General features: G+C 33.4%; 3 protein-coding genes, 1 long non-coding RNA gene and 1 other non-coding gene across 8 annotated transcripts; all 5 read left to right on the top strand.

The window, feature by feature from the left end:
* The first annotated feature begins 4125 nt into the window (after positions 1-4125).
* On the top strand, positions 4126-9296 carry LOC145616485 (BTB/POZ and MATH domain-containing protein 4-like). Its single transcript, XM_081671214.1, has 4 exons — positions 4126-4678; positions 7610-7955; positions 8202-8481; positions 8791-9296. The coding sequence occupies exons 1-4, from the start codon at positions 4296-4298 to the stop codon at positions 8976-8978; spliced, it is 1197 nt and encodes a 398-aa protein (XP_081527340.1). The 5' UTR covers positions 4126-4295; the 3' UTR covers positions 8979-9296.
* Positions 9297-10092: 796 nt separating this feature from the next.
* LOC145617333 (uncharacterized) lies at positions 10093-16346 on the top strand. 4 transcript variants are annotated; one of them, XR_014107715.1, is made up of 3 exons: positions 10093-10471; positions 10569-10611; positions 16223-16346. It is a non-coding gene; the product is annotated as an uncharacterized LOC145617333 (long non-coding RNA). The 4 variants fall into 4 exon arrangements; XR_014107714.1 differs by lacking the exon at positions 16223-16346 and adding an exon at positions 15855-16216; XR_014107713.1 differs by lacking the exon at positions 16223-16346 and adding an exon at positions 15908-16216 and having other exon boundaries at positions 10095-10471.
* Positions 16347-16868: 522 nt separating this feature from the next.
* On the top strand, positions 16869-16940 carry TRNAT-UGU (transfer RNA threonine (anticodon UGU)). The gene has a single exon. It is a non-coding gene; the product is annotated as a tRNA-Thr (tRNA).
* Positions 16941-17587: 647 nt separating this feature from the next.
* LOC145617661 (uncharacterized) lies at positions 17588-19821 on the top strand. The gene is made up of 5 exons (XM_081672387.1): positions 17588-17932; positions 18219-18283; positions 18396-18459; positions 18833-18979; positions 19502-19821. The coding sequence occupies exons 1-5, from the start codon at positions 17653-17655 to the stop codon at positions 19630-19632; spliced, it is 687 nt and encodes a 228-aa protein (XP_081528513.1). The 5' UTR covers positions 17588-17652; the 3' UTR covers positions 19633-19821.
* A 451-nt stretch (positions 19822-20272) lies between these two features.
* LOC145617670 (NADH--cytochrome b5 reductase 1-like) lies at positions 20273-24504 on the top strand. The gene is made up of 9 exons (XM_081672400.1): positions 20273-20632; positions 21423-21564; positions 21652-21742; positions 21866-21943; positions 22130-22210; positions 22340-22429; positions 22636-22701; positions 23857-23943; positions 24039-24504. The coding sequence occupies exons 1-9, from the start codon at positions 20512-20514 to the stop codon at positions 24129-24131; spliced, it is 849 nt and encodes a 282-aa protein (XP_081528526.1). The 5' UTR covers positions 20273-20511; the 3' UTR covers positions 24132-24504.
* The last annotated feature ends 206 nt before the right edge of the window (positions 24505-24710 follow it).

The raw sequence follows: 24710 nt of genomic DNA, 5'->3' as shown, positions 1-24710 counted from the left end.
AATGAAGGTATTAAAGTAAACACACATTTTGTACACAACTTTATACATATTTTTTGAGGGTATAATTGGTAATACACTATTCCTAAGAGATGTTTTCTACTTTTTATAAGGTAGGGATATCATATGATCCATTGTTGATAACCACTAATGACTTTATTACGATTATGATTCCCTTGTATAATAATTATTGTTATCTAATTTATTTGTGCTAATGCATTTTGCTCACAGGTTTAATCTAATTTGATCACGTATAAGTGAGTCATGACAAGGTGATAAATTATGGGATTTGGACCTTTTTCCGACTAAAATTCATAAGTTTATCTTTGCAACATTCCTCAAGTTCGATAGCTCAAAGAATCAACGTGAGTTATTTGAAACTAGAAAATTGTACGTTTATATAATTCCATTCCCTAATTGATATTATCTCGTCTAATATATTATGACAGATTAAGTAAAAACAAACAAAGAAATGTTGTACTACGTGACTTTTTGTTGAATGAATTAACAATATATTCTACTTCCATTGACAAAATTGTCAACAATTGTAGGACCTAAAGATGACATGCTGGCAAGTATTTAGCAAGAAACAGGCGCTCAAGTGTCGCAGCTACCCTATAAAAAGCTGAAGTACACAATGCCTATTATACTCAGAGAGGCACTGAGTTACAAATTGATTCGGTTGACTTTCTGATGTACGAAATCATGGATGGCATGCGGGTCCTATGCCTTATAGCTTGTTTGGGGCTAGAGATGGCAATGGATCGGATTCGGATCGGGTGGAACTTCACCCGCATCCGTCCATCATTCTAATTGCTTCATCCACATCCATCTATCATCCGCGGATGAAATGGGTAAATCGGGTGACTAATGGATGAACATTTTATTAAAAATAATCTCAGATAAAATTTAATTTATGGCTATTTTTACCATGAATTATTATTATTTTTAAAATAAAAAGGAAGTACTATACTAACTACATATTCTTTAAAAAAAAATTTAATTTGCAACAATATTAAGTATTTTTATTTAAAAATTTTTAAATTAAAATTCTTAGATTAAAAAACTTTATATATGTTAAACGGGTGGGTGGATGGTTAACGGGTGAAAAAATCTGCATCCACATCCAATCCGATCCATCATCCACTCCATTTATCACTCGATTTTCATCCATTTATTTCGGATTTTTGTTCAATTATTTTAAGCGGGTGGATCGGGTAAGCGGATATTTATCTATTGCCATCTCTATTTGGGGCAGGGGCACCTAACCCATCCTGAGTTGTTAATCGTATAAGATTTGAGCAAGACGACTTTCTGTTCAATACTCTTTAACCTTGTAAATACCCTATGTATGATTTATTCGGTACAACAACTATCGTTGCCATAATCTTATAAAATGTCTACATATAATCTATATGAGATTCAAACATACAAGCTCAAGCTCTTATATTACATGTTTTTTCCAATATTTTTTGACATATTTTATGTTTTCTTTGTCAAACAAAATTTTAAAATATAAGGTAAAAAAAGCTTTTCGTATCAATTTTTTGGTTTTAGTGACAATTATAAATGATACGTTTTTTCATAATTTTATAAATGTGCAAAAAAAAAAAGTTTAATTTATATTATTACGTGTTACTATGTCAATTGTAAAATGATACAAATTCCTCTACTATTTCACAAACATATGTGTATATTGTAGCAAATGTACAATCACTACAAAATCAATCGCTATGAAAAGACAATTTTCTTATAATGTAAGAGAATTTTTTATTAAGAGTGTTTACAAATGCTTGGATAGATGTCACAAAAACGAGGGGAAAGACTCCTATTTAAAGAGCTCCCAAGTGCTTAGAGACTTTCTCTCTAGAACCTTCTTACCTTCTTAAATAAAGGGTCCTAGAAACTATTTAGAAGCTTCTATACAACTCTTATGTATATGATTTCGGAGTATTTTACCAGACTCTAACACTAAGAGAATGTATAAGAGCATCCTATAATGTTTTAGAAGCTTCTAGGTATATTCCGAACTCCCTAGCGCAATTTGAGCAATTTTGTGACCCCATGTTGGGAAATCGATTTCACCTCAAGGTTCATTGGGTCCAAAAATGGTGGCCACTAATAATGGAGCCCCAAAAAGGCCCATTTTTGTGTTATTGTTAATGCGGTGTTCACTAATAAAACAACATGTGAGCTAAATAAAGCTAAAAGCTTTAGGAGAAGGTGCTTAGCAGCACACATGAGCATCTTCCTTGGCTCAAGTTGTCGCCTATTGCCCATAGGACACATTGACCGTAGCGGGACATGAGTTGTGACATGCTCACTCAAGTCTTTATTTTAGAAAAGTTCAAGCGTACAAAAATTATTGTGACGAAAAGTAAAGTTTTAGAAAAGTTAAGTGCTACTCCCTCTGTTTTTACATACTTGCTCTAATTCACTATGCGCGGAGTATTAGAAAAAATTGGAGAAAATAATAAAATATGGAGATAGTGGGGTAGGTAAGAATGAAAAGTTGTAAAAAGCAAAAGTAGTAGAGAGAATTGGAAGAGAGAGAATATAAAAATATTAAAATATGATCAGGGTGAGTCAACTAGGTGAGAGAAATTAATTTAATATTGTAGAAGCTTTCCAAATAAGGAAATGAAACAAGTATTTAAAAACGGCCGAAAAAGAAAAGTCGAGCAAGTATTTAAAAACGTAGTGAGTATACATTATACTTCCATTCATTCAAAAAAAAAAAAAGGCTATACATGGGAACCCGCGAGTAGTTTGGTTTATTATTTCTACAAATAGTGAAAATAAAAATTCAATCATGTCCATCAGAAAGGCCTTGTTTAGTTCAAAATAAGTTCAGATCAGAACAGATCAGAAAAATTAAGTTCAGATCTGATGATTGTTTTATGTGCATTTTTTTTCGCTAAATATTTTAAATTTCGTAATGAAAAAAATTATGAAAATCACATATTAATAAAATACACATTATTACGAATCTAACAAGACCCCACTTGATACATTTTTCCCGTATAGATTATATATCGTATATTTAAGGGCAAAGTTTGGTCAAATGTGACATTCAGATCAGATCAGACCAGACCAGACCAGATGAACCAAACAAGCCCTAAATCAAAACCTCACGAAAATTTGTAGTTCAAAGTTTCAAACTTTTTTTCACAAGACCATGTAATTTTTACTATGCATTTACTTCCTCCGTTTTTATTTAGTTGCAACATACCCCTTTGCCCCCTTTGGCACGCATGATAAGAAAGATATTATACTAGCTAAATGGAAAAATTAATTTATACGTAAAATTTTAACACCTATAAAATGAAAGGCATAAGTTGATACGGTTTAAATTTCATAGCTTAATTCATTCGTTTACTTAGTTTAATCACTTCATCGATAAACATGATAAAAAGTGTGTTGCAAATATTACGTGTAAAAAAACAGAGTAAGTATATTTTAGGAAATTTTGTCAATAACTACCAATTAAAGCACGTGTTTTGAAAACAACTACCTATTAAAATTTTTTTTTAAAAGAACTACCACAAAGATGTAAAAAGTTTAACTAGCACTACCACTTTAACAATTTTGGCTAAAATATTCGGTATTTGGCTCTCACTTTTTATCACTTTTTACCTTTATGAAGGGTAACTTAGTCAATTTAAATGATGATTTTATGAGGTAAAGGTAAAAAGTAGAACCTACATGCCGAATATTCTAGTTGGAATTATCAAAGTGGTAGTGCTACTTAAACTTTTTACAACTTTGTGGTAGTTCTTTTAAAAAAAAAATTTAATAGGTAGTTGTTTTCAAAACGCACATTTTAATTGGTAGTTTTTGACAAAATTTCCTATATTTTATTTTGTTAAAAGACCATATAATAAAGATTTTTTTTATCACAAGACCATGTAATTTTTTTTTTTTTTTTTTTTTTGAGGGAAAGACCATGTAATTTTTATTTTTAAAGTATTTTATTTTTTTGTTAAAAAAGACCATGTGATAAAATCTTTAGTTCCAATACCATGAAGGACAATGATTTTTTTTTTTTTAATTTTTTTGACAGGAGGTAAAAGATTAGTTTGAACGATAGAACGGTCATGAATTCGAAAAAACAAGTTAAGTCCGTCATTTTTTCCAGAATAATCATCAAATCAATCTGACTATTCGTCTTCCATTTTATCCCCAAAGTAAACCCTAACTTCATCTTCTCTCTCCTCGAAGCTCCCAAATTCCCCCAAATTCTCCATGAATTTCACGAATTAGCTTCAAATTCCTTTCCTCATTTAGATTCTTCAACCATGTCGGAAGCTTCAACGGCGGTGATTTCTCCGACGAGCTCGCGAGTGGTGACGGAAACCGTAAATGGGTCTCACAAGTTCGTGATCCAAGGCTATTCATTGGCGAAAGGTATGGGAGTTGGGAAACACATTGCGAGCGATAATTTCAGCGTTGGAGGTTATCAATGGGCGATTTACTTCTACCCAGATGGCAAAAATCCTGAAGATAATTCAGCTTATGTCTCCGTCTTCATCGCTTTAGCGAGCGAGGGTACTGATGTCAGGGCTTTGTTTGAGCTTACTCTTGTTGATCAAGGTGATCAACCCAAGCATAAGGTTCATAGTCATTTTGATCGTTCTTTGGAGAGTGGGCCTTATACTTTGAAGTATAGGGGTAGTATGTGGTATGTGTTCTTGATTTATGGTTAAATTTTATTGTTTGAATGTTTGATTGGTTGTTTTTGTTTTGTTTTGAGTTGATTGTTTGTTTGTTTTTATGGGTTTGATTGATTGAGTGATTGGTTGTTGCTAATTTAGGGTAATTGGGATAGAAGGGTGGATTAGGTAGTTGGATTTTGGGTTTTTAGTTGAAATCTTGAAATTGCCAGGAATTGTTGTTATCTGAAACTGATTTTTTGTGCTAGAATGTGGGTAATTGTTAGTATCTTCTTAAATTGATGGAGTGATTGTTTGTTGCTAATTATGGGTAATTGGGAAAGAAGGCTGGATTAGGTAGCAGGATTATGGATTTGAGTTGAAATTACTAACTTATTCCGGGAGTTGTTGGTATCTGAAACTGAATTTTTGTGCGAGATTGTGGATAATAGGAATCTTGGATCACTTTCGGGGCGAATAAGAGAGGTAACGTCATTTTGAGTTTGTATGTTCGTGGAAGGGATTGTCTAGGGTTATAGAGCTCCCTTTTATTCGGTGATATTGTAATATATTGGATTTGTTTTCCCCTATTTAGTTGTGATGTTATGTTTTGTTGTAATTTGGGCTTGGTAGTTTATTGTTCTTGAATTGGAGATTCGGAGTCATTTTTGCTGGATTGTACACTTAGCTATTTGAAGGGAAAGAGGACAGTATTGTGAATGCACTCGACATGATCTAGGTGTTAGACAAGAGCAATAACTTTTGCTAGAGCCTAGAGGAAAAGACAGAGAAAATGAGAATAGCTTAGGAAATAATTAAACTACATCAGTGTCCCAGAATATCTGGGGTTTTGTAGGATTTTAGGAGTAGATAAATATAGAAGGGAAGTTGTTAATTCAAATTTATTGTATTCTTTGAGACTATACATTTCTGTCAGATTTTGACATTTGACATGTGCAAGGTCTTCTGAATTTAACCTGATCAGATACATATCATAGCTGATGCATGTGCCAGGTTTTTAGGAAGCTATTCAATTCAATCAATCAAAGCCTTAAAATTTATAGGTTGCATACTCTGTGTTTGTTGCTATGCATTTTTGTTATTTATGATTTTTTGATTTGAAGAGTGTCATGGCAATTATTTCTTAATACTACGGTGTGTCTTAGTGTAAATTTTTTTTCATCAGATTTGCATGATGGGTTTAGCTGTTTAGGACTGAGCCATGAAACAAAGATGTCAGTCTTGGAAAAAGGGGGTGAGGAGGAGGGGGGAGGTTGTGTTGAATTGCAATTGAGTGGTAAAGTTGGGGAGTGAGGACTTGTATATGACTAGAAGACCCTGTAATAAGTATCTTTTATATTACTTTGCTGTTAAAAACTTAAAAGTATCATAAAATAAAAGGCCTACGTAAATAGAAAAACTGTGGAGGGCAAGTACTACTATTTACTTTCTTTCTTTTCTTTTTTTTTTTTACCAATGCTTTCTTCCTCTTCTGTGTGTGTGTGTAATATGCACATCCTTCATTTTATAAGTGAGATTCCCTGGTGTCTATGGGCATGTGACAATTTTGTTACCTTTAAACCACTGAAGGTGCTGCTGTTAGCAACTTCGAGCAATTATTCTATTTTTAGTTTTTAATCTCGATATGGCTCAGTCATTTTACTTGGAACAGCCACTATGAAAATTAGGTACTATAAGCAAAGGCAGATTTAACTAAAGTGAATTGTCATCTCCTTTATCTTGTTATGTACCTCTTTCAAATCCTCTTATGTATGCTTATTATGATCTGCACGACTGTACCATATAATATCTACTAATATTTACTTACTACTCACTTTGAAGTGAGAAGATTTTTTTGAATCAACTCTCTAAGTCAACTTTTCCATATTTACCTCTATTGGCTTTATTAAGAGGATACTGGTTCCAAGACACCCATTTTCTTAACACAACAACAATTCTATTGATCTTTTACTATTTCTACTGAATATTGGTGCTCCCCTGTTCTAATTAGACCTATTGCTTTTTCCCTTTAATTGTTAAAAAAATTAATAACAAGTAGTATTGTGGTTTTTAAAATTTTGGCCAGCATTTGGTTGCTTTCCTGGAAATTTAGCAGGCAACCTATTTCAGGAGTTGGTTTAGACGTTGAAAATCATGGCAGTCTAGTTTCTAGTAGCATGTCAGACTGAATGACCTAGTAACATACATAATCCGTTTCAAATTAATTGCATTTTTTATTTTATTTTATTTTTGCACTAATGCATATGCTAACTTTGATCACATATTTTTTTGCTAATTTATTGAGAGTATATGTTATAAACTTATAAAGTAAAATGTTGTTATATTAGTTTCATTGTATGCTGTGCACTGGTAAGTGTAATTGTCAAAGTGCTGCAGTTGCAGTCCTTTGGGATGTGTCGTATCCTCAACCCTTCGTTTGCTGACCAGGTAGCAAGGGTGCTAGGTCATTCAATGTGGTTCATAGCTGATTTTTATCTAATCCAAGTGGTAGGATCATACAGAGATTTGTGATGGGGGAGGGGGTAGAACCGTAGCATATAAGAATTACATCACTGACAGATAAATGCTAACGCGCTTCCTGTGAGTGCTTTGGACTTTGGAGTTAATGGAAGTGTTAGGAACCCAGTCAGCTATCACTAATCTCACCTTTTGGAGAGTATGTCCTGTTTTTAGTTAATATGTTTAGCTATCAATATATTCTACCCGTTGGGTTTTATGCTATGCTGATATAATGTTTTTTTTTTTTCCTTTTGCTGTTTCTGTATGTACTATTACTAATCCTTTTTGTTTCATTCTCAATCCCTGTGGTTGGTCATGAGTTTTGAGATTTCTGATTTATCTCTCTGGTATAGCTACTTCATTTTTACGTTTCTTTTTTTTAGTTGCTGAGAAGCTTGATGTATTTCTTAATCCTTATGGTTGTTCAATTATACATGCAGGGGATATAAGCGCTTCTTCAAGAGGAGTGTGCTTGAGACATCGACTTATCTTAAGGACGACTGTCTGAAAATCAATTGTACTGTCGGTGTTGTAGTGTCATCAGTAGAATGTCCTAGATTGCACCCGATTCGGGTTCCTGAGTCTGACATGGGAATGCATTTTGGCATGTTACTAGATAACATAGAAGGTTCAGATATTGTCTTTGATGTGGCTGGAGAGAAGTTCCATGCACATAAATTGGTCTTGGCTGCTCGGTCACCTATATTTCGTTCTGAATTTTTGGACAAGTTGGAGGAAGGAAAAGAAGAGATTACTGTGACCGACGTGGAGCCTAAAGTATTCAAGGTGACTTGTTTTCTTATGGTTTCAAACCTTTTTGTCTGCCTTCTAAATTTTTATATGCTGTATGCCTTCTGCTCATAATTAGAATGCGTTTTTATTCACCTGTGGAATATCCTTTTTTAAGTTCTTTGTCTTGTTCCACTATCCTTAATCTTCACTTGCAGTTAAGAAACTACGGAAAATGGATTTAATGTTTTTTTTTTCTCTGAATAGACGTGCACAGTAACAATTTTTGAACATTTTTTTCAGGCTATGTTGCACTTTATATACAGAGATGCTCTAGTGGAAGAGGCGGACCTCGCTTCACTAAGTTCCTCTTGTGAGTCCCATATAGCTGATTTGTTAATAGGTAAGTTGTTGGCGGCGGCTGACAAATATGGATTGGGAAGGCTCAGACAGTTGTGTGAATCTTCATTGTGCAAGGGTATATCTGTCAATACCGTTGGTGAGATCCTAGCATTGGCTGATTGTCACAATGCCACCGAATTGAAGGCTGTCTGTTTAAGATTTGCGGCTGAAAACCTTGCAGGTTATGTTCTGTTCTATGTTTATCTGGCGTGTTTTTTTTTTTTTTTCAATATATGTGTCAGTGTGTGTGTGTGTGTTTGTTGGGAACTTGGGATAGGTTGTGGGTTGGCTTATCTCAAGTATTTATTATATTCATTTGTTTTAGAGAGTTTGAGTTATTTTTCATTGTGCTGGTTATGGAATTTGCATATTATCTGCAGTTTAGTCGATTTTCATTTACTTGTATTTGGTTTATTGCAACCTTGTGGATGTGCTGAGCTATTTGTTTGGACTTTCTCTGATTTTTTTTCCCTTTGGTTCTTCTATGCAGCTGTTATGCGCTCTGATGGCTTTGAGTATCTTAAAGAACACTGTCCCTCTTTGCAATCAGAGCTTCTAAAGACAGTTGCTGGTTGTGAGGATGATTGCAGTAGCGCAGGTGGAAAGTCTCGGAGTGTGTGGGCCCAACTCTCTGATGGTGGTGATACTAATGATAGAAGGGTTAGGCCGAGGACTTGATTCTTTGCTTATTGTATGTACCAGTGCTTCCCGCAATGAAGTACACATCAGAGGAAAGGGCAGTCGGGCACAACTGACACCTTCATAGGCTTCATTGTTGGGCTGGTGTAATTGTTGTGACGTGTGCTAACCTGTGTACAAGTGGTTTAGCCTTTGAGTTGTTAATCGAAGCTTAGGGTGCTGTTGGCACCAGTGTGTTGACTGGTATGAGCGTCTGCAAAATGTTAATGCAGAATGTCTATGTAAATGACCTCATTTTTCCTTAAAATTGCAATATTTGTCCAATATCTAAAGTTATCGTTGTTGTCTGTCCTTGCCTCTCTCTTTTGACCCTTTGCCCTTCTCTTCTCCCTCCTCCTTGCATACACATCACCCTTCTCTTTATCATATCAGAATTCTGGGGAAGATGTAGTAATTCACTAATTCGGTTGCTTTCAGCATAACATATGGACCAAAATACCCATATGATTTACAGTTTAGTTTCATGTCAAGACATAGTTTAGACTTTTAGGTGAAGTTAGAAGGTGGCTTTTGTTTTTTAAATACTTGTACAAAGTATAGTAGTGCAGTTGCTTTAAAAAAAAAAAAAAAAGTATAGTAGTGCAGTTGGATTAGCAAATAGTTTAAGGTGGTTTAATCACGAGGTAAGTGGATCATTGTCAAATAAGAAAGGGATAAACTAAATTGGAATCAACAGAATAGGAAAGTAGAAAAACTTAAATAGAAGAGGAGATAGTGTATTAAAATGATAATGGAGCAATTATTAATGGTTAAAAAGAAGAATACAAAGAAAGTAAATTACACACATCAAATTTGATTCACTTTTTTTTTTTTGCATATTTGTTGTCGTCGTGAATTTAGATACTATATTGTTGTCGGTATAATTTTCTTAATACAAATGAAGCAACCCTCTCTAATAAGTTTTATATTTAAATATGGTATTCGATAATGCTTTCTCCTTCCTAAAGTATTTCAATATTTAAGTTCGCCATGGATTTAAGAAATTTTTTTAAAGTGTATAGAAAAAGGTAAGGTAGTACTTGTATTTAAAAACAAACGAAAAATACAAGTGTTGTGAATATTCAGAACGGGGGAATATTAATACTCATCACGGAATACCTTAAGGTCGAATCTTATTAAGTGAGGATAATCGAGGTGCAAAATAGAAGATCTATTTACCTCACCGGCTCAACCTGTACTTCAAGTGACTAATCTTCATACACTAAACAATGCTTTCTAACTTGCTGAAAGAGTATGTCATGTTCTTCATTCTCCTCTTTCTCTTTCCTCCAAAACACTAAAATTGTTTCCAATTTAGGGTTTTCGATGACTTGAAACTCTAAAATTGTTTCCAATTTAGGGTTTTCGATGACTTGAAACTCTAAATTGGAATCAAAGATACTGCATGCTAAAATCATTCATGAATCAAGCAAACTAAGCTACTATGAGCAAGAGCAAATCAAATCACTGGAAAATGATGATTTGATTTGCAGGTAAGGCTCAAATTCTCTACAATTTAATCCATTCACAGAAACCCTGATTAGGGTTTAAATTATTGTAATTAACCTGCAATCTTCTGATTTATAACAGGTAATTTATGGCTTTTCAACCACAATCTACCAAATTTTCAGAGGTAATTTCATCATCTTCATCTTCATCACCTGTTCATCTGATTCTGTATAATTTTAGATATGAAATTACTTCATACCCATTGCAATTAGATTTGTAAAACTTGCATGAACATGGCCACAGATTTGAGAAAATCACCAAAAATTGTTCAAAACCCAAATTAAAATTATTGCAATTCTCAAAATCCTGAGAATATTGAAAAGCAGCATAAATAAAGCAGTTTATTGTTTGCTTAGTCCGACCAGATTGAGATAATTGTTTATGTTTTTCTCATGGAGGTTTACGAACCTCGAGGCCGATAAATTAACAATGAGCTCTTAATCATAACAAAGGCAGACAAAGAAATCTGAGCTTTGTGTATGGTAGTTTAAGAGCATAGAGCTTCCTCCTTAAGAACTAACATCAGCAGTGCCACTAGTACCCTCAGCCATTGATTCTCCAGATGCACCTGCAATGTTGAGAGAAACATTATGTCTTGAAACAAAGAAGTAGTTGTGGCTACTGCCTACCAATGTAGTTTACAAGATAATTAAGGTGAAAGATATTGTAGGTTTGACGTAAAACATTTTTAATGAAGAATGATTTTTCATGGAAAACCAATATTACAAATTAGTTTTCTTTTGTTTTCTTACAAGAAAAGGCTTGGTCAATGAAAATTTTGTACTACTTCTAGGGCGAAACCGTAGCCAATGAGTCTGCTCCTCTAAGAGAAAATGAAAATAGGTGTGGAACGGTGAGGATGGATGAGAGAAAAGTAAAAAAGAGGTAAGGAGGGAGGAAAATGTAGTTTCCCTTCTTTAAAAAATATTTTCCATTATTAAGATTGAGAGTGTTATTGTCCACTATTGGGAAAATTATGTTCCATCCCTTCACAAACCAAACAAATGAAAATGAGGGAAAATGGGAAAACGTATTCTATGAAAACATCAAATCAAACACAACCAATGTGAAAGAACTTTAATGATCTTAACTTTTGAGCCTCATTATGGTAGGACAGTAATCAACTTCAGCTGAAAGTAATTGTCCATTTCCATGGAAAATGCGTGGAAGATTGGTTTTCCTTTGTTTGGATTCATGATGGATAACTTAGAGAGAAAAGGAAAATTGGAATGAAATGGAAGATATACAAGTGAGGATAGAGTTTGAAAGCCTGGAAGGTAAGGAATGAAGAGGAAGTGTGGCATACCACTCCCAAAAAAACTAATTTTCATAATTTTAAACCAAAAGAAACCATTTTTTCTGAAGTTGATTTCTGCCAAACTCTATATACTACTATTATGGTTCAAAACTCAAAGAAATGTTTGTAATGATATATAATATATTAAATAGTTAGTGATCCATCATGCCAAACTTAGTGATTGAAGCAGGCAAAATGCCAAGTTTTAGAATATAATTATGAAGGTAATTGTTAATCGTGTTTTTTCTGTACTATTGTCAAAGTAAGGGTATGTGTGCAAGTGCATAATCTACCTATTATATGAGCAGATCTCTTACTTTGGTGAGTCCGAAACAAAGTGTAAAGTACTTATACCTATGCTTGTGTGTTGAGGATCTAGCATGATTACTTAAGGTGAAATGAAGTGTTCATTTAATATAGACTGGCAGTGTGTGGTATTTTATGAATGTCTTGGCGAAAGAATTAGATGATACTAAATCTTGATTACTTTATATTTATTATATTGAGGGCTAGGTCTTTTTGGGAGTCAGGGGAGGGGAGAGTAAGGGATAGCTCTTGAAGAAACTCCATGATTCTAAAATATATAGGCTTCCTTCACTCCAAATTGTGAATGAATCACCAATCTCAAGGTTAAAAGGTATAATATTTGCCAATAGGCTAAGCTTAGCTTGGTATTGTTTTCTAGAAGATGTCACATGAATCATGGGCGTATTTTGTAGAAGTTCTTAGCTATGATATAGGATCATGTTTTCCTATCTGTACCATACAGAGTTAATTCAATGGTGAACTAGCATATCTTTCAGCAGAACAAGATATGATCCTGTAGCCTCTAGTTACTAGCATTACTTGAGAATCTAATTGCTCATAAACATTACAAGGTGTTACTGTTCACAATCGAGCGGTTATTTCTCAATACAAATACGTAATATTAGATAGTGATTTAGTATCCAAGATAACTGGAAAGATATTGTAGGGTGTGAAGTATAGACAACTCTACAGAAAAAACCACATCATGAAAGAAACATTTTACAAGAGAACTTGAACAATTTAAGGCTTCATGCCTCCATTGTGTTAGGAAGGATTTCATCTTTAGTCAAAAATGATTTTCCTTGACAATTGGTTTTCCTTTGGTTGCTTCCTTGATTAAAAAATTAGAATGAGAATGAAAGCTGAAAGCCTGAAACTGAAAGGGAAGAGTATACAAGCGAAGAAATTGTATGTCGGAATAGAGATGAAATGTAGTGTTCTACTGAAAACATATTTTTCGTCAATTTTACAAACCAAATGCTAGAAAATCCAACCAAACACACTGTATTATTTTTGGTTTTTAATTCAAAGAAATTTTGATAACAAAAAGTCATCATCATGCCAAGCCTAATGAATAGGAACAAGCAAAATGGCCATTTAACAATGGGAATATTGACTACTGTTTTGTCTATTGGAGTCAGGTACTCATGTAGGGTAGTGTATGTGTGCAACTGTGCAATTGTCAGAAATCACCCTTTTTTTATTGGAAAAAATATTCTTATTTTGGTCTGAACAAATTCTCATATATTTATACCCATGCTAGCATGTCAAGTGATTCATATACATTTTGGGGTGAAATGAATAGTTCAATTACCATAGATTGGCAAAGTGAGGTTTCTGAAATGGTATTTTTAGCAACAGGAATCAAATGATACTTCATCTTTATTCCATTGTTGTAGTCAATTGTTTTCTAGAAGATCTCATGTGAATTACGAGTGTATTTTGCAAAATTTCTTAGATATGCTACAAGATCTTGTTTTCCTGTTCGTAGCATTGAAAGTTAAATTGGTGGTGGACTAACATTTCTCTCACCACAACAAAATCTATGTACTTACAATTAAGGAATCTAAGTTCCAAGTAGTACGTCGATATATTGTTTTCCTGTATGCAATACTGCTGACATAGATCGAAGGATTTATTCTTTCAACAGTCAGAAGACAAATATTTCTGTACATTTTTTTTCGAAAAAAAAAAAAAAAAAATCTATACTTATCCAAAGAATGTAAGTGATATGGGTTATGCATAATTTAGGTGACAATGGTAAAAAGTGAAGCTAAGTCTCTCCATGTTGCAGTGCAGACTTACCCATGTCCTTTATCCTCTTAGCAGGAGGTTCATCTGTGTTTTTGTCTTTGAGTTCACCTTCGCTTTGTTCACCCTTTTTTTTGATTATTTCTGCCTTCCTGCTGTCATTTTCTGCAAAATATGTTTGTTCACCAAATATACTCGACATAAACTGGGAAAAGTAGAAACTACTCCCTTTGTTCTTTAATGAAGCTGTTGTCTATCAATTTGGCATCCAGACCCTCTTATCCACCCCATTTCCCCTTTACTCCTTATTCTTCTTCTTTTTAAAAAATTTTTCCCCCCTTTCAATTTATTTTTAACTCTCCCTAAATCTATATGCAATTAGGTGTTGAAAACCTTTTCTTTCTCAATTTTTTTTTTTTTTTTTTTTTTTTTCGAATATACCTTAACATCGCCTATTGTGTATGCGCATTTCTGGACTAGACAGATAGATTATCATAGAGTATATTTATAGCTTTCGAGATGTATGATGCGTATGTGGTTCAAAACAAATGCCAACAATTTCTCTGTTGTCAAAATCTAAAGTTTGGACTCAAATTAAGTGAGAGATAGCCATCTCTAACAAGATATCAAAATCTTAAAAATCATACCAAACAAACTTACCTTCTGGTGCAACTATGAAATGTAGCTTATTACTCATCCACCCAAATCGCATCAGTTGACCCTCTTTCAATTCCCTGGTCTCACGGACATGACCCCAACTAATGATTGAATAGCGATGGTCCCTATCGATCATTGTCAGAAAATGCTCTAAGCAATTTTCATCATCGACAACCCAGATATTCGCTCTTCCTTCGTGTAGCCTTTGTCTTATATTTTCAGGCATGTTTGGAACAATAAATTCATCGACAGAGTGTCGAGGCAAAACCAGTTGGGATGTTGTCATATCCGACTTAGTTAACGTCTTAGTAACCGGGTATTGGTCTACTGGTGCACAATTCAAATCAATAGCTTTCCTCATGATGAGCAGATTTGGGGAAGGCAAAAAGAGATTTGAAGACTTCTTTATGGAAAAAATAAAAAAAAATTTAAGGGAGAAAGACCAATCTATGAACAATCAATTTACAGCCTTTTGTAATTAGCTATTCAACTAAACAGTAATTACTTAGATACATTATTGTTTTGCCTTAGTTGCCTTCCTTTATAGTCAAATGCATTAATGAAACTTTTAATGTCTCCATATCTCAAAGTTTGGATTTGCTTAGGTTTATTTCCTTATGTGGGATATATTATTTAGCTATGACAATCCTCGTGTTTGATACTCCCTCCGTCCCTAAATTACATTCCTCTTTCTAGCATTTATTCCTCACATAATAGTGAGAAAGAGAAATGTAATTTAGGGATGGAGGGAGTATTGTTTTTCTTTTCTGTGTGAAAGTAAATATCTTGGTGTATTGTGTTAATAATAAAAATAAAAAATGTGAGCATAATTAGTTGATCAATTGGTAGCAAATGTTTGACATGTGTCATATGATGTCTTCATTTTTAATATAATGGTTACTTGAAAAATATTCCAAATTTCCAATGCATTCTTATGTCCACTTTGCTTTACACTTTAGCGTTAGAGAAAATGAAAACACTTTGAATTAATGAGTAATAGAAATGCTTCTAGTTCTTGTGAAATAAGGCTGATTAAATGAATTGGACCGTCTCAATTTTTTTATCCATTAGTGGCCAAAATTTATGATATAGTAACAGTAGTTCTGGGATGGATTGTATGGTAAGTCAAGGGGACCTCTACGAGCAATATTTTTGTAGAGGGGTAGCTTTCAAAGGGATATTTGGGAATTGGGATGACCTTTAAATGAGAAATGTGGCAGCTTGGAGTTATTGACTGGCTTACCGAGTAACAGTGCTCTTTTTCATTTGCAGTTATATTTGATAAAATATTTAGAACTTAAACGAAAAAAATGTAATATTGATAATTGATACAAAGTGATCATCAAAAACTGCAGAGATATTATATTTAGTGGAGTTATGTTGCTTGAAAGTCATTTGATTGCTGCAGAAAACATGACAGGGCTCCTCATTTGCTAATTTGCAAAAATTCTCAGCTGCTTCGAGTTCTGTTGTCACATATCAAATTCCTGTATCTCAGGCTATGATGATGTACGTTGCCCCTGCCTCCTGAAAATATAATCTGAGAATTTTGACATCCTGCAATCTGGGAGCATTTTCTTATTCTTTCTTTTCCTTCAGTCTTGGCTATTTGATTTGTATGTTTAAGTGTTCATGCATTGTGCTCCTGAACTATTATTGTTACATATGTGCAAATGCAAATTTGTAAAGACTGTTGATTGTTAAAGAGATTAGTGTTTGACAGTGCTGGAGACTTGGATGTATCAGAGTTGGCCAAGTGCACAAGATTTGTTGTAATCTTTCTAGCAGTTGTTTAAAGAACAAAGTGTATTATTCTTATAACAAAAGTGTAACACGAAGTATATATATATATATATTTATCCGTTCAGCTTACCTACATTCTCGAGTACTCATTATATTTCAGGGCTGGTTTTTTATCCGGTAATGGTTACATAGATTAAAGACCTGAGCAATCTTTCTGCTGGACTGCATTCAAGATTTTTGGTATGCTAATGCCAAGATCCTAACCAAAGAGTGCATACTGATCCTTTTTCTCATGATATCATAATGATCTTTAGAATCATTTTTTACCTTTTTTGTGTGATTTTGTTTCCTTTTATTGTGGATTCTATGAATTATTGGTGCTGAGGTGGTGATCTTATCATACAATATTTTTTTCTTTAAAAAAATAAAAGGAAAAATTTACCATATAGAAAAAAATAAAAATAAAAAATGCAGGTAGTTATGAAACTAGTATAATAGATTAATCTCAGTAATAGCTGTTTATGCACTTTAGTGATTATTATCAAAGATAAACTCGTGGTCATAAGCTAACAATGGCAATTAATTTTACATTCAAATAATTTAAGAGGTTAAAAATTGATCAGAAAGCCCCTATAGCTCAGTGGTAGAGCGTCAGTCTTGTAAACTGAAGGTCTGTAGTTCGATCCTGCATGGGGGCAATTTTTTGTATAATTTGTTTTGTTTTTGTATTTTTTTTATTTTTATAAATTTCCTGGTTCTTTTTGAAAATACTTAGCTATATTTTAAGAATGTGCATGGTCAAAGTGATATTAGTGAAAATGTACATAGTCAAAGTGACCACATCATTCACATGAATATGCATTTTCAAATTAAGCACATGAATAGTGCATAATTAAGAGAATAAATGTAAGCACATGAATGTAGTGATATATATATTAGTAAAAATATACGTGGTCAAATTAAAGTGATCACATGAATATACATTGTCAAAATAAACACATGAATAGTGCAAAATTAATCAAGACAGTCAAAGTAAACACATAAAATATGTTACTAAACACAATCAAAGTAAGAATATGAAAAAGACAAAAAATTAAACGGTCAAAATAAGCACATGAATACTTGAATAGTGCAAAAATAAAAACGATAATGAATTACATGTTAAACTGAATTAGTATTATTATTCCAAACATTTACAATGGGCAAAGATTAGAAGATTTTGTTATCCATATCACTATCACAAGCAATAAATGGTTGCCACATCCTCAACTCATATGCCAAATTAACCAGAAAATTAAAATTCTCTTTATCCAAATATCTTAGCCACACACCCGGAAAAAAAAAAAAAAAAAAAAAAAACACCAACAAAATTTAATTTTCAATTGACAAATTATTTGATCAACAATAATAATGGAAGCAGTAGTAGCTCAATCTCTTTCCTACACAAAAATTTCCAAGCCTTTAATAAGAAATTGTTCAACTTCAACTTCAATTTCTCCTTCATTTTTACAATGTAAAACTTCTGCCTTTTCTTATCAATCTGTTCAAAATCTGGGTTTAAAAAGGCTAAATTTACAATGTGTTAGAATCATCAATTCATTCCCAAAAAAGAAATTTGGAGTTGTGTATGCTTCTAAAGGTGACACTTCTCCTGCTAATGTTGTCCAGGGCTGGGTTCTTGAACCTGTAGGTCAGTAACTTATTATAGTGTGTTCCCATTTTTAATGTATAATTTTTATTATTCCGCGGCCTAGAAGAAGTTGTCACATTGTCCTTAATCTCAATCCATAGTAAATTATGTATCGATATGTTATATTAGGTTATTAGTGGAGTTATTGGTTGTCACATTTTTCCTAAATCCGAACCCATTGTAAATCATGTATCGATATGTTATATTACCAGAGTTATTTATATCATCTCCCTGATACCTTTTTTGTTTAAAGTAAGGCGTGGTTTATGTATGGTATGTGTTGCAGGAGATGGTGATTGGAAACACATAGGTTTTAAGGTACCAATGCCAGGTGCATATGAAATTTTCTCTGTAAGTTAGTTAATTTTATTTTATTAGTTCACCATTTATTTGTTTATGAAATTATACATATTATGATACATTAGCTAGCTAGAGTACTCATTTTATGGTGTCAATTGATCAGAGTGATGAGATGGTGATTGGGAGAGAGCCTCAGAAAGCAGATTTGGTTATTCCTGTTGCCACAGGTATAATTTAGATTTTTTTAACAAACACGAGCACGAGTATTTTAAGTTTTTTATACAATTAAAGTAACACGTAGTCTACAGTCTACTATGTCAGTGATATATACGGAGAATAAATTATTAACATTGTTGTATGATTTTGTTGTTACAGCGTGTTATAGTGAATTATTTGAAGTATGAATTCTCATTCATTCTTATTATGAAATTATGTTTGTCCTAGATAAATTTCATGTTCAATTCATTAATCTTGCAATAGATTGCCAATTCGATCATTTTCTTGCAATTACCAAATTCATAGTGCTTGGACATTGTTATTAATGTAAAAAGTCAAGGAGTTTATTTGCCTAAATATAGCTATATATATATATGTTTGCAGTTTCAGGGATGCATGCTCGAATTCAGAACAAAGAAGGAAGTCTCTATATCAGTGACTTAGACAGCACAAATGGAACTTACATCAATGAAAAACGAGTACAACCCGGTTTTCCAGCAGTTGTACCTCCTGGAAGCTTGCTCACATTTGGTAATTAACTAATTAATCCTGTTACAAGCATGCTGCAATCTAGACAACATGTATCATAATCAATGTGTTTAGCAGTGTAAGCAATGCACTCTAGGTGACAACTGAGTAGCTCGAGTTCAGTTTGGTCAAAACTCGACTAGAGTTTTGAGTACTACTTAGGGTCTTTATAAGTTGAGCAGAGTTAACCTGAACCTGGCTAAATAGGTTCATTTTCTAGCATTCAACTTTTGATGAATCAGCCAAAGCAATACATCTAATAGGTTGCAACTCCTTGAATTCAAGTCAAGCTATTATGGATTAAGTTGAGTTATTATTTGAATTCGTGAGCATAACAAGTTCAACTTGGATTGAACGCGACTGAGGACATATATAGTTCGAGTTCAGTTCAACTCATGATTCTGATCCTGCTAGACATGAAGCAATACAGTCCCTATTGATTACTCTTTTATAATCATAGGATAGTGTATATATGTTATATAGCTTGGTTACCTATATACTGAAGTCTTAAATTGTTTTTGGCAGGGGATACTCATCTTGCAATTTTTCGAGTTATGAAGGTTGAGAAAACTCTAGAGAAAGAAGCAGATGAATCTGAAGAGAAAACAGAAATTGAAGGCAAAGAAGCAGCTGCTCAACCAGAAACTACAAACTGAGTTCTTGATTATGTAAATTTAATTGTATTGTTAAGCAACACATTATAACCAATTATTCCCAGCTAGTATAGTCCACCTTTTATTAGGGGATTTTGCTAATAAAAATTGTAATGAGTGCTAATGTGCTATAATATTTGTTCAAAAAAAAAAAAAAGTTAATACCAAATAGATTGTCTTATTGATTTCTTCCCTTTATTGTCATCAATCTCATCATCCCATTTTACTAGTATTGAAAGATATAATATTGTCTAATCATCGTTGCTGGACCGGTTCAAAACTTCAAACCGATGTAGTTCGGGTCTTGGATCATACTTTTTAGCCTAATCATCCAATCTCCGAAATTTATATTTGTTTTGACCTAGCTTTTGAACCTTTATACCGATAAACTACCCAACTTGTGTATCTCAACTTTGACGATGAACCAATTTCACCCAAAAAGTAAAAATGACCTAAAACCGTTCACTTACTAATACTTAACCATCTCAACTTAAGTCTTTTTTCAATAGGTACTCCGTAATTAGATTTATTGAGTTTTACACCGTTACATTAACAAACGCACACATTCAAAACGGCGTAATCTCCACAAACGGAGTAATTTTGAAATTTGTGAACAACCAACCACTTTTTGTATTGTTTAGAATTTAAGGTAATAGAATAATCAATCTTTTTAGAGAAAAGGGAAAGTGTGGTGGGCGCATGAACCCACCAATGGTGAAGCGTATAGTTTGGTAGAGTCAAAACAGTTTAAACCAAACACGATACCTCCATTAACAACCCACCATTGTTGTTGAGCTCAAATCCCTTCATTCAATCCCACCTTCTTCCTAATTTCACTCAATTACCCAGAAATTGATTCATCATTTAATCACTTGTTTAAGCATGGATTCCTTGCAGTCTCACAGAAATGAGATTATAGGCATTTCTGTTGCTCTTGCTGCTATTGGTGTTGGCTCTGCTTATTATTTCTATCTTTCCAACAAATCTAAATCCAAATTCAAAGGTACCCATCTTTTTCCCTTTAATTTTTTGTTTTAGTTTCTGTGTTTTTTGTATAAATTTTGATGATTTGTTGCTATTAGCCTATTACTGCTGTTTAATTGATTATTGTTCAGTTATTAATTCTGGGTTTTTCATTGATTATTATAATATTGAATTTTGGGAATATAATAAATTGAGATGATCAGCTGCATCATGAATGAAATATTTAAATATATTGGTTGGATTCTCTGGGCATAAACAATTCTGGGTTCCTTAGATATGTACTGGAAAATAATTTTGTTAAAGACAAGAAGATTTGGGTACTTTGACTAGTGAAGTAATGATTCTAAGGCTATTTTAATCAGATTATTATATGTATTTCTGGAAAATCTGGTTGATCTTGAGAAACTAAGGGACTTTACTGGTTAAATACTGGCATAGAATTTATGTATTTTATTAGTATACATTTGGCCGAAAGTGGATTGGTTAAGATTAAAGAGGTTTTGAAGATTACAAAAATGTAGGGGGTGATGTAGTAAGTTTGATGATCCTTAATGCTTGATCAAACTCTGATATAACAACAATGCCAAAGCCTTAATACCAAACGGATGGGGTCGGCTAATCAGGCTCTCGAGAACAATGCTTGATCTTAATGTTTTAATTTCATACGTGTAAGGTCACTTTAAGTTGTGCTAGTTACTTTAATTGAGTTGTAAGATTTTATTTGGTATGGAGTAATTCAATGTGATTGTTTTTAAATATTCAAATTCAATTTCATTATGTTATGATTTTTATGGTAATTCTTGTGTTAGGTTGCTTGGACCCTGAAACGTTCAAGGAATTTAAGCTTGTGAAACGGACTGAGCTAAGTCATAATGTTGCAAAGTTTAGATTTGCTCTTCCTTCACCAGATTCTGTGTTGGGTCTTCCCATTGGACAACATATAAGTTGCAGGTTTGTGAGTTTTGCGCAATGGCATTATATGAGTATAATCTTAGAATTTTAAGTATTCATATGTGATATTGATCATTATTGATGCAGAGGAAAAGATGCTAATGGTGAGGAAGTTATGAAAGCTTATACACCAACTACATTGGATTCTGATGTTGGCTATTTTGAGTTGGTTATAAAGGTATGTCAGTATACCTGATGCAATAATTAATGACTTGATCCAATAGCTATGTTAGCCTTTCCTTTTTATTATTGCATTGTGTTGCCCAATTGGATCTAATATAGTTATCCCAATGATTTCTAGATGTATCCACAAGGAAGAATGTCACACCATTTCAGAGAAATGTGTGAAGGTGATTACTTGTCTGTTAAGGGCCCCAAGGTTTGTAATTCTATCATATATTATTCCAAGATATTAATGGTATTGCAGCAATTAGTCTTCAATCTGGGGTTTCAGTTATTTTACTTAAACTAATATGAATTATGTACCATGAAAAACTAGCTTGAGTGTCTAGCTGTGTACTAAGGATGTATTCCGGTTAACAATATGGTTTTGCTTATATTGCAGGGACGTTTTAAGTATCAGCCCGGGCAAGTTAGAGCTTTTGGTATGCTTGCTGGAGGTACAGGAATTACTCCAATGTTTCAGGTCTGGCAATGTGGTGTAAAAATGGAAGATTTACTGCTTTTTGTAATCAGAAATGGAATGTTTCCAGCCTTTTCATATTCAGAAATGAGCAAGTCACTTTGTTTCATGATCTATTTTGTATATTGTTAGGTTGCTAGAGCCATATTAGAGGATCCAAGTGACAAGACCAAGATTCAGTTAATATACGCAAATGTCACGTATGATGATATTCTTTTGAAGGTAATTCCAGCTTCCATTTGTTTTTCACTGTTTTTATTAGTCTCTCTCATGGTTATAACTTTGCTTATACCCAATCTTTATAAGTTAGATACAGTATTATCTCTTCTGTAGATACGCTGTCCTTTATTATGATGTGTGATTGCAAGAGTTTTCAGCTCATTAAACTGCTTCCAACTATAATTTGTTTTTATTTTTTTGTATTGCAGGAAGAACTGGATAATTTTGCTCACAGTTTCTCTGATCGATTCTCTGTTTACTATGTCCTAAATGAGGTATTAGATTTTGTATATTTCACCTAGTCCTGGTTAAGTTTTTTCAACTTCTCTTAAACTTAAATGCCAAGACAAGAAAATTTTCTGCAATCTTGCATCACCCTCTTTCCCTCTACACCTGCAGATTGTTGACTGATATAGTAATAGTGACTCATTGATTATTTTCTAGTCACGAATACATATACATGTTCATGCTGTCTTCATTTGTCAGGCGGATGTGGTATGGTGTCTTAATTTGTCTGGCAGAACTGGCTTGATCATGCTTAATATCTAGCTAAACTGTTTTTTTGGTGTTTTTTTTGGTGATTAAGCTAAGAATTCATGAATCTAAAAGAGGTTGGAGTGAAATCTGATGCCGTGCATGGTAGACTAGTGGATTCTCCTGAGTGTTTAGTATACTGATTTAAGAAAGCTTATCTAGAGCACTTTAAGTAATATTCACTGCAAGCAATTATTTATCATATGTCTAGATACTAATCTGATTATCAATGGTCAAAATCTGAGAATGGAGATTAGCGTAAGAGCTTAGGGTTGCTTTGTGTGGGGTTGAGTAATTTACAACTCACAGGATCCCTATTTCTTGCTGACCAAACGGTGCCTATCAAGCTCGAAGTTGGTATGAAAAAGTTGGTATTTGGTTAGTAATGCTGATGATTCATGTAGGTTAATAGTGACTAGTGAGGCGACCATTCAGTTTCCATTTATTAACTTGGTCCTGCCCTGCATGTTTTCTTTGTTATTTCCATTTACAAGCCTCGCTTAGTTGGTATAAGAGCAGGAAATCAGATATCTCAATTTGGTGTGTAAACAATCATTTGGAAATCATGGTTAATGTAGCCATCATTAATTTGTAATAACTCATTGAATCATTCAGCATTGATTTTGGCATGCATAAATATTAGTACAGTACATTCATGTAAGAAGAGCCTGTGGCTCTGTTGTGGCACCAAGTATGCTATACCTTTCACTCTTTCAGGAGTCTGTTCTTGAAGCATCTTTAGTCTTGTGTAATATTAGTATTACTACTGGTGCAAGTAGTTCGATAGATGTGATTCTGATAGGCATTTGCATGTTGATACTAAGGACTAATATCTCTTAAATGGAATAGAAAAAGATTTGAGGTTTTCTAATATACAAATGTTTTGTCCTCCTTAGCCACCTGAAGAATGGAGAGGTGGAGTTGGTTTCGTATCAGCAAAAATGATTCAAGATCATTGTCCTGAACCTGCCTCTGATATTCAGGTAGACATTTGCTAATGTTTTATGCATCTTCTAGCGTCAACTCATTGTAAAATCCAACCTTTCAATACTAATAAGTAACAATGAATTGTCATCAGATCTTGAGGTGTGGACCGCCTCCAATGAACAAGGCCATGGCTGCTCATCTCGAAGCTCTAGGATACACTTCTGAGATGCAATTTCAGTTCTAAAACTACCTATACCATTTATTCCCTCATTTTCTTTTTTGCTAATTCGGCCCCTGCCATGGGACATATATTGTTCTACAACCTCAATTTTTTGCCATCAAGGTCAAAATAGTTGCAAGATGCAACAGTGATGACTTGATGAGCCTCATTCTGGATGCTGCTGCAGATTATTTTTGGTTAAACCATACTTTGAATTTTTAATCTTCTGTTTAATATTCTAAATTATACAGTAGTTTTTAGTTTGCTGTCATATCTCATATGCAATTTAGGCTGGACTAATTGACTTATTGAGCATGTAATCAGTTGAAGAATCAAGGAACGTGTACACTTTGTTTTAGTTAAAGCATTTGTACTATCAATCGTGATCCCTCATAATCTTAATTTTCCCTCTATTTTTGGCCTATGTTTTCCAAAAACAGTACAGTACATAACTCTAAATCAACACTATCCCATTAAATAATCCATAATTTCATGAATAGCAAAGACACAATTTATAAAAGGTTGATCGTGTTTAATTGATCCTACTTGATTACTTAATATAAATTTTGTTCGAAAGTAGATATCATTCATCCAAACATGCCT

This window comes from Chenopodium album, chromosome 26 (assembly GCF_948465745.1).
Source record: "Chenopodium album chromosome 26, dcCheAlbu1.1, whole genome shotgun sequence".
NCBI lineage: Eukaryota > Viridiplantae > Streptophyta > Magnoliopsida > Caryophyllales > Amaranthaceae > Chenopodium > Chenopodium album.
This window is presented reverse-complemented; position numbering and strand designations above follow the sequence as displayed.

Bases quoted from the DNA above. Each gene is read 5' to 3' on its own strand.
- LOC145616485 (XM_081671214.1), top strand. From the start codon at position 4,296: ATGTCGGAAGCTTCAACGGCGGTGATTTCTCCGACGAGCTCGCGAGTG. The intron at 4,679-7,609 runs GTATGTGTTCTT...TTATACATGCAG, and splicing joins AAGTATAGGGGTAGTATGTG to GGGATATAAGCGCTTCTTCA. The intron at 8,482-8,790 runs GTTATGTTCTGT...TCTTCTATGCAG, and splicing joins TGCGGCTGAAAACCTTGCAG to CTGTTATGCGCTCTGATGGC.
- LOC145617661 (XM_081672387.1), top strand. From the start codon at position 17,653: ATGGAAGCAGTAGTAGCTCAATCTCTTTCCTACACAAAAATTTCCAAG. The intron at 18,460-18,832 runs GTATAATTTAGA...ATATGTTTGCAG, and splicing joins GGTTATTCCTGTTGCCACAG to TTTCAGGGATGCATGCTCGA. The intron at 18,980-19,501 runs GTAATTAACTAA...TGTTTTTGGCAG, and splicing joins TGGAAGCTTGCTCACATTTG to GGGATACTCATCTTGCAATT.
- LOC145617670 (XM_081672400.1), top strand. From the start codon at position 20,512: ATGGATTCCTTGCAGTCTCACAGAAATGAGATTATAGGCATTTCTGTT. The intron at 20,633-21,422 runs GTACCCATCTTT...TTCTTGTGTTAG, and splicing joins ATCTAAATCCAAATTCAAAG to GTTGCTTGGACCCTGAAACG. The intron at 21,565-21,651 runs GTTTGTGAGTTT...TTATTGATGCAG, and splicing joins GGACAACATATAAGTTGCAG to AGGAAAAGATGCTAATGGTG.